The 15,040-nt window shown below is 47.2% G+C and overlaps 1 protein-coding gene across 1 annotated transcript in view; it reads left to right on the forward strand.

Annotated features, from left to right (window-relative positions):
* Positions 1-14,601, forward strand: part of MICAL2 (microtubule associated monooxygenase, calponin and LIM domain containing 2) — a 230,276-nt gene extending 215,675 nt beyond the window's left edge. The window contains exons 34-36 of the mRNA XM_038765412.1: positions 6,516-6,615; positions 13,469-13,542; positions 14,322-14,601. Of these exons, the coding sequence (XP_038621340.1) occupies positions 6,516-6,615; positions 13,469-13,542; positions 14,322-14,500 (353 nt within the window). The 3' untranslated portion in view covers positions 14,501-14,601. The remainder of the gene's footprint in view (positions 1-6,515; positions 6,616-13,468; positions 13,543-14,321) is intronic.
* The last annotated feature ends 439 nt before the right edge of the window (positions 14,602-15,040 follow it).

Here is a 15,040-nt window from a genome sequence, read left to right on the forward strand (position 1 = left end):
AAAACATCAACCAAAAAGACCCCAAGCAGAGTGATAATAATAGAAATTGTGGTATTTGTTAAGCACTTTCTATGTCCCAGGCACTATACTAAGTGCTGTTCCCTCCTGGGAGCTCTGAGCAAACGTTCAATAATAGTGCACTAAATCAGTCAGTGAATCAATCACAGTTATTAAGTGCTTTCTATGTGCAGAGCACTGTACTAAGTGCTTGGGGGAGTACAATAAAATGGAATTAGCCAGCACGTTCCCAGCCCATAACGAATTTACAGTCCAGAGGGGATGTGAGGTAGGGGGCTGTCTGTTAGGGTTGAACATCAGGGGTAAAGATTTTTCTAACGAAGAGTATTCTTTGAGGGGAGAGCCCAGCAGGAATCTTGAAAACTAGATAAACTAACGAAAGCAGTCAAAACCGTGAAGGCTACAAGACAACTGCCTGCTGCTTCATTTACTGTGGTGCAGATTGCCCATTTGGGAGGCCTTGGATGGGTCTTGCATTTTAATACATAAATATATACATATATATATGCCAGTGCTGCATCCTTTCTCATGCTTATTTACTTGTTGCACTGTTACAGAGCACAGCTGGTAGAGATAAGGAGTACTTTGCAACCTCTATAGCCAATCTTTTGCACAGCTCCTCCGTCCTACTGAAGCTACTCCGTTGTTTTCGATGGTAGAGTTCATCACCATCATCCAAGTGACCTGGTTTCCAACGAGCCTGAGCCAGGAAAACAATTCCTCTCACCCCATGAGAACATTGTTCTCAAGCAAAGAGCTCTCCTTGTTCATTCATTCATTCAATCATATGCATTGAGCGCTTACTGTGTGCAGAGCATTGTACCAAGTGCTTGGGAAGTACAAGTTGGCAACATATACAGATGGTCCCTACCCAACAATGGGCTCACAGTCTAGAAGGGGGAGAGAGACAGCAAAACAAAACAAGTAGACAGGTGTCAAAACCGTCAGAATAAATAGAATTATAGCTATATACACATCATTAATAAAATAGAGTAATAAGTATGTACAAAGTAGAGTAATAAATATGTATAAATATATGCAAGTGCTGTGGGGAGGGGAAGGAGGTAGGGCAGAGGGAGGGAAGGGGGGTGATGGGGAAGGGAAGAGAGGAAAGGGGGGCCCAGTCTGGGAAGGCCTTCTGGAGGAGGTGAGCTCTCAGTAGGGCTATGAAGGGAGGAAGAGAGTTAGTTTGGTAGATGTGTGGAGGGAGGGTATTCCAGGCCAGGGGAAGGACGTGGGCCAGGGGTTGATGGCGGAACAGGTGAGAACGAGGCACAGTGGGGAGGTGAGCCACAGAGGACCGGAGGGTGCAGGCTGGGCTGAAGAAGGAGAGAAGGGAGGTGAGATAGGAGGGGCGAGGTGATGGACAGCCTTGAAGCCGAGAGTGAGGCATTTTTGCTTGATTTGTAGGTTGACAGGCAACCACTGGAGATTATTGAGGAGGGGAGTGACATGCCCAGAGAGTTTCTGCACATTCATTCATTCAATCATTCAATTATATTTATTGAGCACTTACTGTGTGCAGAGCACTGTACTAAGTGCTTGGGAAGTACAAAGATAATAATAATAACAATGATGGATTTGTTAAGTGCTTACTATGTGCAAAGCACTGTTCTAAGTGCTGGGGAGGATACAAGGTGATCAGGTTGTCCCAAGTAGGACTCACAGTCTTTATCCCCATTTTACAGATGAGGAAACTGAGGCCCAGATAAGTTAAGTGACTTGCCCTAGGTCACACAGCTGACAAGGGGCAGAGCCGGGATTCAAACCCATGACCTCTGACTCCCAAGCCCGGGCTCTTTCCACTGAGCCATGCTGCTTCTCTTGAGCAGAATCCGGGCGGCAGAGTGAAGTATAGACTGAAGCGGGGTGAGACAAGAGGATGGGAGATCAGAAAGGAGACTGATGCAGTGATCCAGTCGGGACAGGATGAGAAACTGAACCAGCGGGGTAGCGGTTTGGATGGAGAGGAAGGAGTGGATCTTGGCGATGTTGTGGAGGTGAGACCGGCAGGTTTTGGCGACGGATTGGGTGTGTGAGGGGAATGAGAGAGTGGAGTCAAGGACGACACCAAGGTTGCGGGCTTGTGAGACGGAAAGGATGGTCGTGCCGTCTACAGTGACGGGAAAGTCAGGGAGAGGACAGGGTTTGGGAGGGAAGATAAGGAGCTCAGTCTTGGAGCTAACCATTGGTCACCAAGAACACCACCTCCTCCCCGACACTTTTTTCATGGTGTTTGTTAAGCTCTTACTATGTGCTTCTAGACTGTGTGCCCATCTTCTAGACTTTGATCCCATTGTTGGGTAGGGACCGTCTCTCTCTGTTGCTGATTTGTACTTTCCAAGTGCTTAGTGCAGTGCTCTGCACACAGTAAGTGCTCAATAAATGAATGAATGAATGTGCCAGGCACTGTACTAAGTGCTGGGATAGATACAAGCTAATTGGGTTGGACGTAGTCCTTGTCCCACATGGGACTCACAGTCTTAACCTTCATTTGACAGATGAGGGAAATGAGGCATAGACAAGTGGCAGAGCTGGGATTAGACCCAGGTACTTCTGATTCCCAGGCCCGGTCTCAATACATTAGGTCACGCTGTTTCCCCTCAGCTCCTCTCTCCCTCCCCTGCCGCCCCAAGTTTTGGGGGACACTCCAACTCTCAAACTGCTCTGTTTCTGCTGGTTATCTCCCAGGTGGCCACCATGGAGGTGGGAGGTTGCTTTTTCAATTAATCAATCACATTTATTGAGCTCTTACTGTATACAGAGCACTGTACTAAGTGCTCTGGAGAGTATAATATGACAGAGTTGATAAACACGCTCCCTGCTCACAATGAGCTCACAGTCTAGAAGAGGTGACAGACATTCATATAAATCAATGTTACAGATATGCACATAAGGAATATAGGTTATTGAGTGCTTTCCGTATGGAAAGCACTGTTCTAAGCTCTTGGGAGAGTATAACGGAGTTGGCAGACGTTCCCTGCCCGCAACAAGCTTTCAGTCTGGAGGGCTTTTTGCTGGGTTTAAAGGTCAGGAAAACGGCAACTAATGACTTTACCAAATAAAAATGTAGGATCGCTTCCATTTAGCACCTCCTAATTGACTGCAGTTAAAATCTTTGATTAATGAGAAGTTGTCGCCCAGCCATTTCGAATGGATTCACTCATATTCAGAGCCCATTTCTTGGGTAGCACTGGGCTGATTGGAGTGTAGCCAAGGAGCCATGATAATTCGGGCTGCAATGCTTTCATTTGATTCAGTTCATTCAATCATATTTCTTGAGCGCTTTCTGTGCACGGAGCACTGTTCTAAGCAATTTGAAGAGTACAATATAGGCACAAGGCTAGGTGGGTCTTTCTCCCCAGTTACCCTAATTATTCCCCGACACCAGCCCTAAGGTCTGTTCTTGGTTTCAGAGGACAGAACCCTGTCGCAATAGCCACTCTGGGCCTCAGTTTCCTCATCTGTAAAATGGTATAATGATCTCTGCTTCTCTTCAGTGCTTAGAACAGTGCTTGGCACATATAAGCGCTTAACAAATACCATCATTATTATTTACCTCACCGGGATGATGTGAGGATAAAATGTGATTGTTGAGGGGACAGTACTTTGGAAGAATAATAAGAACGCTCTACTCATTCAAAGATTATTTTTATTTTTACCAACACGGCAGCAGGTTATGTTAATGATCTATTTCACATTGCTGGAGTGGGACCATGTCTTTGAGGGGAGTATGTAGATTTATGTAAATTAATACTCACATATTTGCAAAACAGCAGGCATAGTTCTGTCCTCAAATTAGTTGGAAAAAATTGTGTGGCCTGAATTCAGATACAAATGTTTTCTCCAAATTCATTTTCCCACATTCCCACCTTCTGGACTACATGGGACTTTTCTCTGGACTATAAGCTCGCTGTGGGCAGAGAACGTATCTACCAACTCTGTTATAGTGTACTCTTCCAAGCGTTTAGTACAGTGCTCTGCACATGGTAATGCTTAATAAATACCATTGATTCTAGAACCTCAGCAGACATTAGATGTGTGCGCTTGAGTGGTTACTCAATATATTGCTTGTGATTTTCTGAAGGAATTAATGTCTATCCCACCCCCACCTCCCTCCAAGACTGTAAGCTCGTTGTGGGTAGGGAATGTGTCATTTATATTGTACTCTCCCAAGAGTTTAGTAGAGTGCTCTGCACAAAGTAAGCGCTCGATTGATAAGAATCATTTCCAAGGGCGCGGCTGGGGGAAGGGGGGGAATCTGGAAAATCCAAGAGGATATCTGAGCACAGACTCTGAAATCTTTACAAACTCAACCCAGCCCTTAACACAGTGCTCAGCAAAGTGCTCAACCAGGATGATGATGATGATGTTGGAGTCTCCTTTAGCAAGAAGCAGAGGAAGCAGACCTTACTATGCTGTGCGACCTTAGGCAAGTCTCTTTATTTCTGTGGGCCTCAGTTCCCTCATCTGAAAAATAGGGATTAAGACGGTGAACTCCATGTGGGACAGAGACTGTGCCCTACCTGATTTTCTTGGATAATAGTAATAATGATCGTATTTGTTAAGCACTTACTGTGTGCAAGGCACTGTCCTAAGCACTGGCGGGGGGGTATACAAGGTGATCAGGTTGTCCCACGTGGGGCTCACAGTTTTAATCCCCACTTTCCAGGTGAGGTACCTGAGGCACAGAGAAGTTAAGTGGCTTGTCCAAGGTCACACAACTGACAAGTGGCAGAGCCGGGATTCGAACCCATGACTTCTGACTCCCAAGCCCAGTCTCTTTCCACCGAGCCAAGCTGCTTCTTGGATCCACCCCAGTGCTTAGCACAGTGCCTGGCACATAGCAAGCGCTTAAGAAGTACCTCAGTAATCACAAAGACTTTGGGACTAGCTGGATCAGTGGATGCATCAAAGGAGTAAGCAGACAGGGATGCAGCATACTGCAAAACGCTCACAAAGGTTCTCCATTCCAAACCCATTTCTGGCTAAAGCAGTCCCAACCAATCGGTCAATCAGTGGTATTTATTGAGCACTTACTGGGTGCAGAGCACTGTACTGCACACTTGGGAGAGTCCAATACAACAAGGTTGGTAGACATGTTCCCCTCCCCCAAGGAGCTTAGAGTCTAGAGGGGAGAAGGTGCTGAGTTCACTCATTCATTCAGTCACATTTATTGAGCGCTTCTTATGAGCAGAACCTTGTACTAAGTGCCTGGGAGAAACAGCGTGGCTTAGTGGAAAGAGCATGGGCCCCGGAGTCAGAGGTTACAGGTTCTAATCCTGACCCTGTGTGACTTTGGGCAAGTCACTTAACTTCTCTGTGCCTCCGTTACTTCATCCGTAAAATGGGGATTAAGACTGTGAGCCCCACGTGGGACAACCTGATTTCCTTGTATCTCTCCCAGTTCTTAGAACAGTGCTCGGCACATAGTAAGTGCTTAACTTACCATCACTGTTATCGCAGTACAGCAATAAAGAGAGACAATCCTTGCCCACTACGAGCTCTCAGGCCACAGCCCTGAGTGGCTGGATTGCCTGGCAGAGGAACAAACTCCTCCGCTCCTGGGATGTCATCCGGACTGTGGCTGGGCCTGCTCTCCCATGCAGCTACAGGATGCTCACTATATTCCTCTCAATGTTCAGAGCTCCATCGTTTCCCCTCCCCACCCCAAAATTGCTCCTCCCACCCCTTTCATTCTAGATCTGTTCTTTCAACCCTTCCTTTCTACGTTTTTTTTTTTTAATGGCACTTATTAAGCATTTACTATGTGCTGGGCACAATACACTAAGAGCTGGGGTAGATAAAAGCTAATCGGACACATCCCACTTGGGGCAGGATTGTAGGATGACATCGGATAGGTCCCTAGGGCCAAGGTGATGAGACAAACAGAGAAGCAGCGTGGCGTGGGGGATATAGCATGGGCCTGGGACTCAGATGGTCATGGGTTCTAATCCCGGCTCCGCCTGGGTGACCTTGGGCAAGTCACTTCTCTGCACTTAGTTCCCTCATGTGTAAAATAGGGATTGAGACTGTGAGCCCCTCGTGAGACAGGGGCTGCATCTAACTTATTTGCCGGTATCTACCCCAGTGTTTAGAGCAGTGTCTGACACCTATTAAGTGCTTAACAAGTACCATAATTATTATTTATTATTATTATTGTTGTTATTATTATTATTATCATCATCCAGCACCTGGAAGGGAGGAAAATGGGCAGCTTCAGAGAGCAACAGGAAATTCTTCCTCAGGGATTGCTCTCCCATCCGCACACACACCCCTGCCCTTCCTATTTCTTTGCGGTGCCACAGAAATCCCCGTAGCGAGAATCCACAGCTGGATACTCTTTGGCCCCAGCTCTACATACACTATCAGAGCTCCATTCCAGGGGGGCGGGAGGGCTATTGTCGCAACACGGGCAGCTGAGGTGACTCCCGGCCTTGCAATCGTGGGGGGGAAGAATTCTAATCTAACGCATTTATTTTTTATTTCTTAAGCAGATTCAGGCACACAGGACGAGGCTCCGCTTTTTTATGAGTGGTTTAAGTTGGTTCTGGAGAAGAATAAATTATTGCAGTATGAGTCTGAGCTCTTGAGCATGTAAGTAAGGGGACGCGGAGGTGGCCGGGAGTCAGAGAGGTGGCGGAGGGGGAGGGGGGAGTCTCCTGGATCTGGATGCCCAGCCAGGGCTCTTCCTCCTCCTGCATGCAGATAACGTCATTGAGCTAAATTGATACGTCGGGGCCTGGCATATCATCTCCCCATTAGTGACGGAGACTGTGGGGTCCTGCTCACCTGCCGCGGAGACCCAAAGCTGGCAAGGGAGAGGGATTTAGGATCGTCGGGGGCGGGGGGGGGGCATTTTCAGGGGGGATCTCTCCCCCTCGGGCCCATTTTCAGTATGAGGTGGACAGCTTGGGCATATCAACGTCTGTTTCTCCTTCTTTTTCTTTTTAAATGATATTTGTTAAGTGTTTATTATGTTCCAGGCACTTTTCTAGGGATTGGGGTAAATACAAGGTTGGACATAGCCCATGTCTCGTGTAATAATAATTACAGTGTTTGTTAAGCACTTACTATGTGCCAAGCACTGGGGTAAGTACAAGGTAATCATATTGGACACAACCTCTGTCCCATGTGAGGCTCGCAGTCTTTCAGCATTTAGAACGGTGCCTCAGTACTTAGAACAATGCTTGGCACATACCATTATTGTTATTATTATTATTAATCCCCATTTTACAGATAAGGGAACTAAGGCCCGGAGAAGGGAAGTGACTTGACCTAGGTCACACCCAGCAGATGAGTGGCGGAGCCAGGGATTAGAACCCAGGTCCTTCTGACTCCCAGGCTGGGGCTTATCTATTAGCCACTCTGCTTGACTGTAACCTTGTTATGGGCAGGGGACATGTCTGCTAATTCTGTTGTATCATACTCTCCCCAGCGCTTAGTACGGTGCTCTGCACAGAGGAAGCACTCAATAAATACCATTGATTGCAACTACACATCCCTGGCCTCCTCACGCTTTGGGAATCTCATGGGCGGACACCCTGCTGAGCTGCCTCCCTCAGGCAAGCAATCAGTTCTCCAGCGACTGTCAGCCTTCAGGAGGACCCATTCAGTGGTATTTATTGAGCACTCACTGCATGCAGGGCACTATACTAAGCGCTTCGGTGAGTACAACAGACACATTCCCTGCCCACGACAATCTACAGCTGGGCTCCCCACAGTCTTCTCAGTTCCTCTCCTCCAATTCTCTCCTTGACCCCCTCCAATCTGGCTTCTGTCCTCTTCACTTCACAAAAACCACCCTTTCAAAGGTCACCAGTGATCTCCTTCTTGCCAAATCCAACGGCCTCTACTCCACCCTAATCCTCCACGACCTCTCAACTGCCTTCGACACTGTCGAGCTGACGTTTCTCCTGAAAATATTATCCAACCTTGGCTTCCCTGACACTGTCCTCTCCTAATTCTCCTCCTATCTCTCTGACAGTTCAGTGTCTCACTCTACCTCCCAACTGCTAACTCTGGGAATAAGTTTCGTAAGGCTCAGTTCAGTGTCCCCTTCTAATCTCTGTCTATACCCACTCTCTCAGAGAACTTGTTCACTCCCACAGCTTCAAATTCCATTTCCACATGGATGATTCCCAATTCTGCATCTCCAGCTATGTCCTTTCTCTTTCTCTTCAGTCTCACATTGCCTGCTGCATTCAGGACATCCTCACTGGAATGCCCTGCCAACCTCTCAAACTCAGTATGTCCAAAACAGAACTCCTCATCTTCCCACCCAAACCCTGTCCTCCCCATCTTTCCCATCTTGTAGACATGACGCTATCCTTCCTGTTTTACACGCCTGTAATCTAGGGATTTTCCTTGACACGTCTCCCTCCTACAACCCACATATTTAATCTGTCAATAAATCCTGGCTGTTCTACCTTCACAGCATTGCTAAACTTTGCCCTTTCCTTTCCATTCAAATTGCTACTTTGCTGATCCAAGCACTGATAATAGCCTCTCTTGACCACAGTGCTTTGCACATAGTAAGCGCTTAATAAATGCCATTATTATTATTATTACCGTATCAGCCTTCTCACTGTCCTCCCTGTCTCTCACCTCTCCTGTTCTTATTTTGCTCAGCTGCCAGGATCACTTTTCTAAAACACCTTTCAGTCCAACTCTTCCCACTCCTCAAAAACTTCCAGTGGTTGCCCACACACCTCTGCATCAAACAGAATTTCCTTACCATTCCTCTAGACCGAAGCTCATTATGTGGAGGGAACGTGTTTGCCAAATTTTTTTGTATTTTACTCCCTCAAGCACTCTCTCTGCACACAAAAGCAGCTTTGCCTAGTGGAAAGAGCACGGTCCTGGAAGACAGAGGGCCTGGGTCTTAATCCCAGCTCTGTCAATTGCTTACTGTGTGAACTTGGGCAAGTCACTTGACTTCTCCGTGCCTCAGTTTCCTGAACTGTAAAATGGGGATTCAATATCTGTTCTCCCTCCTACTTGGGTTGTGAGCCCCATGCAGGACAGGGACTGTGTCTGATTTAATTAACTTGTACCATCCCCAGGGCTTAGGACGGTGTTTGATGCAGAGTAAATACTTAACAAATACCATCAAAAAGAAATGCTCAGTAAATAGCATTGATTGATTTATTAGGTAACCAAACTGCCATCCCCCAAGCTTTGCAATCAGCCTTCCTGCTCCATGCCCAGCTGAAATTTTGGCTTGCCCAGAGTAACTGGGCCATGGATTTTCTGCAAGACTGCCTTGGTCCTAGGGTGGACACTTCAATCACATTCCAGCCAGTCAGTCTAATCCTATTTATTGAGTGCTGACTGTATGCAGAGCACTGTGCTAAGCGCTCTAGAGAGTGCAATATAACAAGACGCATTCCCTGTCCTCAACGAGTTTATAGTCAAAGCAGGGAGCCAGACATTAATATAAATTAATTATGGATGTGGACATAAGTGCTGTGGGGCTGGGATTGGGGATGAATGAAGGGAGTGAGTCAGGGCTACGCAGAAGGGAGTGGAAGAAAAGGAAAAGAGGGCTTAGTCAGGAGGCCCTCTTGGAGGAGATGGGCCTTCAGTAAGGCTTTGAAGCAGGTGCTGGCCACGGGGAATCACTGCCTGTAGGATATGAGGAGGGAGGTTGTTCCAAGTCAGTGGCAGGATGTGGGAGAGGTCAGCTGTGAGATAGATGAGATTGAGGTATAGTGAGAAGTTTGGCATTTAAGGAGCAAAGTGTGCAGGCTGGGTTGTAATAGGAGAGCAGCGAGGTGGGGTAAGAGGGGGCAAGGTGACTGAGTGCTTTAAAGTCAACAGTGAGGAGTTTCTGTTTGATGCAGAGGTGGATGGGCAACTACTGGAGGTTCTTGAGGAGTGGCCTGAACATTTTTATAGAAAAATGATCCGGGCAGCAGAGTGAAGTCTGGACTGAAGTGGGAAGAGGCAGGAGGCGGGGAGGTCAGCAAGGGGCTGATACAGTAATCAAAGTGGGGTAGGATAAGGGATTGGATTATTCATTCATTCATTCAATCGTATTTATTGAGCGCTTACTGTGTGCAGAGCACTGTACTAAGCACTTGGGAAATACAAGTTGGCAATATATAGAGATGGTCCCTACCCAACAACGGGCTCACAGTCTAGAAGGGGGAGACAGACAACAAAACAAAACATCTTAACAAAATAAAATAAATAGAATAGTAAATATGGACAAGTAAAATAGAGTAATAATCTGTACAAACATATATACAGGTGCTGTGGGGAGGGGAAGGAGGTGGGGGGGGGATGGGGAGGGGGAGAAGAAGGAGGGGGCTCAGTCTGGGAAGGCCTCCTGAAGGAGGTGAGCTCTCAGTAGGGCTTTGAAGATTAACATGGTAGCAGTAAAGTGGTAACTCCAGCAAGGATCAAAGCAAATGGAAAACCAGTTGTCATCCTCTCTAGCACAAGAGGGTTCCTGGACAGTCCTAGGAAAAGCAGTGTGGCATAGTAAATAGAGCATGGCCCTGGGAATCAGAAGGTTCTAACCCCAGATCTGCCACTTGTCTGTTGTGTGTGACCTTAGGCGAGTCACTCCACTTTTCTGGGCCTCAGTTACCTCATCTGCAAAATGGAGATTGCGACTGTGAGCCCCACATGGGACAGGGACTGTGTCCAGCTCGATTTGCTTGTATCTATCCTGGCACTTAGTATTTCATTCATTCATTCATTTAATCGTATTTATTGAGTGCTTACTGTGTGCAGAGCACTGTACTAAGCACTTGGGAAGTACAAGTTGGCGACATATAGAGACGGTCCCTACCCAACAGCGGGCTCACGGTCTAGAAGGGGAAGACAGACAACAAAACAAAACATATTAACAAAATAAAATAAATAGAATAGTAAATATGTACAAGTGAAATGAATAGAGTAATAAGTATGTACAAACATATATACATATATACAGGTGCTGTGGGGAGGGGAAAGAGGTAAGGCGGGGGGATGGGGAGGGGGAGAGGAAGGAGTGGGCTCAGTCTGGGAAGGCCTCCTGGAGGAGTTGAGCTCTCAGTAGGGCTTTGAAGGGAGAAAGAGAGCTAGCTTGGCAGATGTGCGGAGGGAGGGCATTCCAGGCCAGGGGTCGATGGCGGGACAGGTGAGAATGAGGCACAGTGAGGAGGTAAGCGGCATAGGAGCGGAGGGTGCGGGCTGGGCTGTAGAAGGAGAGAAGGGAGGTGAGGTAGGAGGGGGCGAGGTGATGGAGACTCTTGGCCAGGAAAGCCGCCAGTCTGGCTCCTAGCTTTGCTTGTGGCTGGGCAGCAGCTCCCAGGAGGGGCGATGGTGGTACTTATTTCCGATGGAGTCTGGCTTGGCTTTTAAGGGTCACGGCTTTATCCGAAGCACAACCCGAAGTGTAGAAAACTGCACCTGACGGAAACCCAGACTTCCTGATTCTCCCTCCCTGTCTTCCCCCTGGCTCCATCTATTATTAGCATCATCATTCGTTATTATTACTATTTTTATTATTATTATATTTGGTAAGTGCTTATACCAAGTGCTGGGGTAGGTAGGGAATAATCAGGTTGCGCACAGTCCCTGTCCTACATGGGGCTCACAGTCTAAGTCAGAGGGAGGATCATTTAAACCCCATTTTCCAGATGAGAAAACTGAGACGTGAAGCAGTGAAGGAACTTGCCCAAGGTCACCCAAAAGATAAGTGGAAGAGTCGGGGTGCTCTGATTCCGAGGTCTGCCCCGGGGAGAACAGCTGGTTACCCCTGCCTGCCACGGACCTTGGTCCTGCCGGGTCGGTCTGGGTGTTTGCCACCTGGTTCCACAGCGGGCACTATTGGTGGGGTCCAGCCTGCATGACCTTTGCCCTCTCCGGTTTCTATCGGAGCACGGGCGGAAAATAGTTGGAAAGACTGGAGAGGTTTAAAGCATTTAGAATTCCCGGCCTGAATCATGATTTCAGACTCCACTTGAGAACTTCAAAGCCATTCTCCCTTTCAAAATCCTTGGCGATTAGAATTAGTCAGCTTAGTCCGCTGCAATGATACTTTGTTGATTTACTCAAAAAAAGACCTGATACTGATATTTGTTTGCCAGCCCGATGGGAGCCAGAAGGTGCCCACTGAGACCCCAGTGACTGGTTTTGATGCACTTAGTTCCCGGGAGTCAGAAGGTCATGGGTTCTAATCAGCTCAGTCACTGGTCTGCTGTGTGACTTTCAGCGTCACCTCACTTCTCTGTCCCTCAGTTCCCTCATCTGTAAAATGGGGAAAAAGATTGTGAGCCTCACGTGGGACAGGGACTGTGTCCAATGCAATTTGGTTGTATTCTTCCCCAGTGCTTAGTACAGTGTTTGGCACAATAGTAAAAACTTAACAAATATCACAATTATTATTATTATTAATCTCTCCAGGGGAGCTGTACCTATTTCCCATGGGTTTTTGTCCCTCCTAAATCTCCAGACAAGGTCGAGCAAATTACCAAAACCATTCCTGATCATTCTGTCTTGTTCAAAAATGCTGGTTGTTCAGAGTGGCCTAGTGGAAAGAGCCTGGAAATCAGAGGACCTAGGTTCTAATCCCAACTCTGCTTGCTGTGTGACCTTGGGCAAGTCACTTAACTTCCCTATTCCTCCATTTCTTCAACTCTAAAAAATGGGGGTTAAATACCTATTCTGTCTCCTACTTAAACTGTGAGCCCCACAGGGCAGGGCCTGTGTCTGACCTAATTAACTGCTTACAATGGTGCTTGGCATATGGAAAGTGCTTAAGAAGTACAATGGTAACAATAATAATGATAACAGCCCAAGATGGGGCTCATTTTGAGCAGGATGACAGTGTTTTTTTATGGCATTTGTTAAGCGCTTTCTATGTGCAAAGCACTGTACTAAGCACTGCTATAGATAAAGTTAATCAGGTTGGACAAGTCCATGTCCCACATGGGGTTCCCAGTCTGAATCCCCATTTTACAGATGAGAAAACTGGAGCCCAGAGAAGTGAAGTGACTTGCCAAAGGTCACACGATGGGTAGCCAGAGCTGCAGCAGTGACAGACCCAATCGACGAGGAGACCGATGGTCATTTGATCGGAACGGAGGGGCCCAGGTGCCACCCATGGTCTTTCCAGCCCCCTTGGCCCCAGAAATTAGGGAGCCTGTCGGCAGCAGCAACTTCACTAGCAGTAATCATCGTCATCATCAATCGTATTTGAGCACTTACTGTGTGCAGAGCACTGTACTAAGTGCTTGGGAAGTGCAAGTTGGCAACATATAGAGACAGTCCCTACCCAGCAGTGGGCTCACAGTAATGATCATGGCTATGGAAACGGTTGTCCCACTGTCTCTCCTGAGTGCTTAGTACAGTGCTTTGTCCAAAGTAACCTCTCAATAAGTACAATTAATTGATGATTGGTCGACAGTCCACCAATGCGCTGAGATACATCTAGCTCTGACTCTGTGTTCCCCAGGGCCCAGGAGCTGGAACTTGAAGATAACCAGAGCAGACGGGAACAGGAACAAAAAGGGAAAGTGGCCTCAGACGGTAAGACCGCTGCCTTTCCAATACCCTCCCCTCTCCCTGTTCTTTTTCCTTTAATGGTATTTATTTAACATTTACCATATGTCAAAAACTGTTCTAAATGATGGGGTACTTACAAGTTAAGCAGGTTGGACACAATCCCTGTCCCACACAGGGCTCGTAGTCTAAATTGGAGGAGGTAGGATTTAATCCCCATTTTGCAGATGAGGAAACTGAGGCTCCGAGAAGTGACGTGACTTGCCCAAGGTCAACCAGCAGACAAGTGGAGGAGCCGGAATTAGAACCCAAGTCCTCAGACTGGGACACTTTCCATTAGATCTCACCGCTCCCTTGGAGACCCATTCCTCCCATGTGAATGCCGTCGTGCCTCAGTGACCTCATCTGTAAAATGGGGATTAAGTCTATTACTCCATTTATCTATTTATTTTACTTGTACATATCTATTCTATTTATTTTATTTTGTTAGTATGTTTGGTTTTGTTCTCTGTCTCCCCCTTTTAGACTGTGAGCCCACTGTTGGGTAGGGACTGTCTCTATATGTTGCCAACTTGTACTTCCCAAGTGCTTAGTACAGTGCTCTGCACACAGTAAGTGCTCAATAAATACGATTGATGATGATAAAATGGGGGTGAAGACTCAGTCCCACGTGGAACAGGGACTGTGCCCAACCTGATTATCTTGTATCTGCCACAGTGTCTGGCACATAGTGTTCAACAAATGCCATGAAGAAAAAGGAGAGACGGCCACTTTTCAGTCCTCTTTCTTACTCTGTCACATTGTAGAGCACAAGAAAGAGGAAACAGACTTGGAGGAGGAGAGCATCACCAAGACACTGTGTGCGATTGAGGCCAGGAGCAAACACCCAGCTGTTTTAGCGGAGCAGAGAGTCAAGGAGAAGACGGAAGAACAGCTCTTCAAAAGTTCCTTGCTACCCAGGGGATACCAGCTCAGTCGGACGTGAATTGCTCCCCGAGGCTTTGGCCCTGGGGAGTCCAGGGGGAGCATGAGAAGTGGATGGGTGGTCCTCAGGAGAGAGGCAGATGAATTTAACAAGGCAGGGGATCAGGAAACGCTTCGTCTCTATCAGACTGAAGATACAGCCCCTACCCCATCGTGGCCCGCTCTGGAGCCAAGCCCATCGGAAAACAAGACTCATCAGCTCTCCTCGGCTGGGTTGAGAGGTTGCAAAAACTGGGTTTTCCTTCCAATTCTCAGAGATGGCTGTCTCAGACACACCCTTTTTCTCACATCTTTTCTCTCCCCTATCCCTAGCCACCCTTTTTTTTCCTTTGGCTTTTCGGGGGCACGGCTGAACTGATTGCAAATGTCACGAAGAAGGGTAATCGGTTTGAAGATGAGATTAATATTGAAAAGGGGTTTCTGGATAAGGAGCCAGAGCCCTCTGCACTGCTGATGGCAGAAAATTAATAGCTGCCGTGGCCAGGTGTCAAGTTCAGTTGTATTTGCTGAATGTAATGTTCATAACGAATGAGTGTTTGAT

This window comes from Tachyglossus aculeatus, chromosome 22, assembly GCF_015852505.1.
Source record: "Tachyglossus aculeatus isolate mTacAcu1 chromosome 22, mTacAcu1.pri, whole genome shotgun sequence".
In the NCBI taxonomy this organism is placed as follows: domain Eukaryota; kingdom Metazoa; phylum Chordata; class Mammalia; order Monotremata; family Tachyglossidae; genus Tachyglossus; species Tachyglossus aculeatus.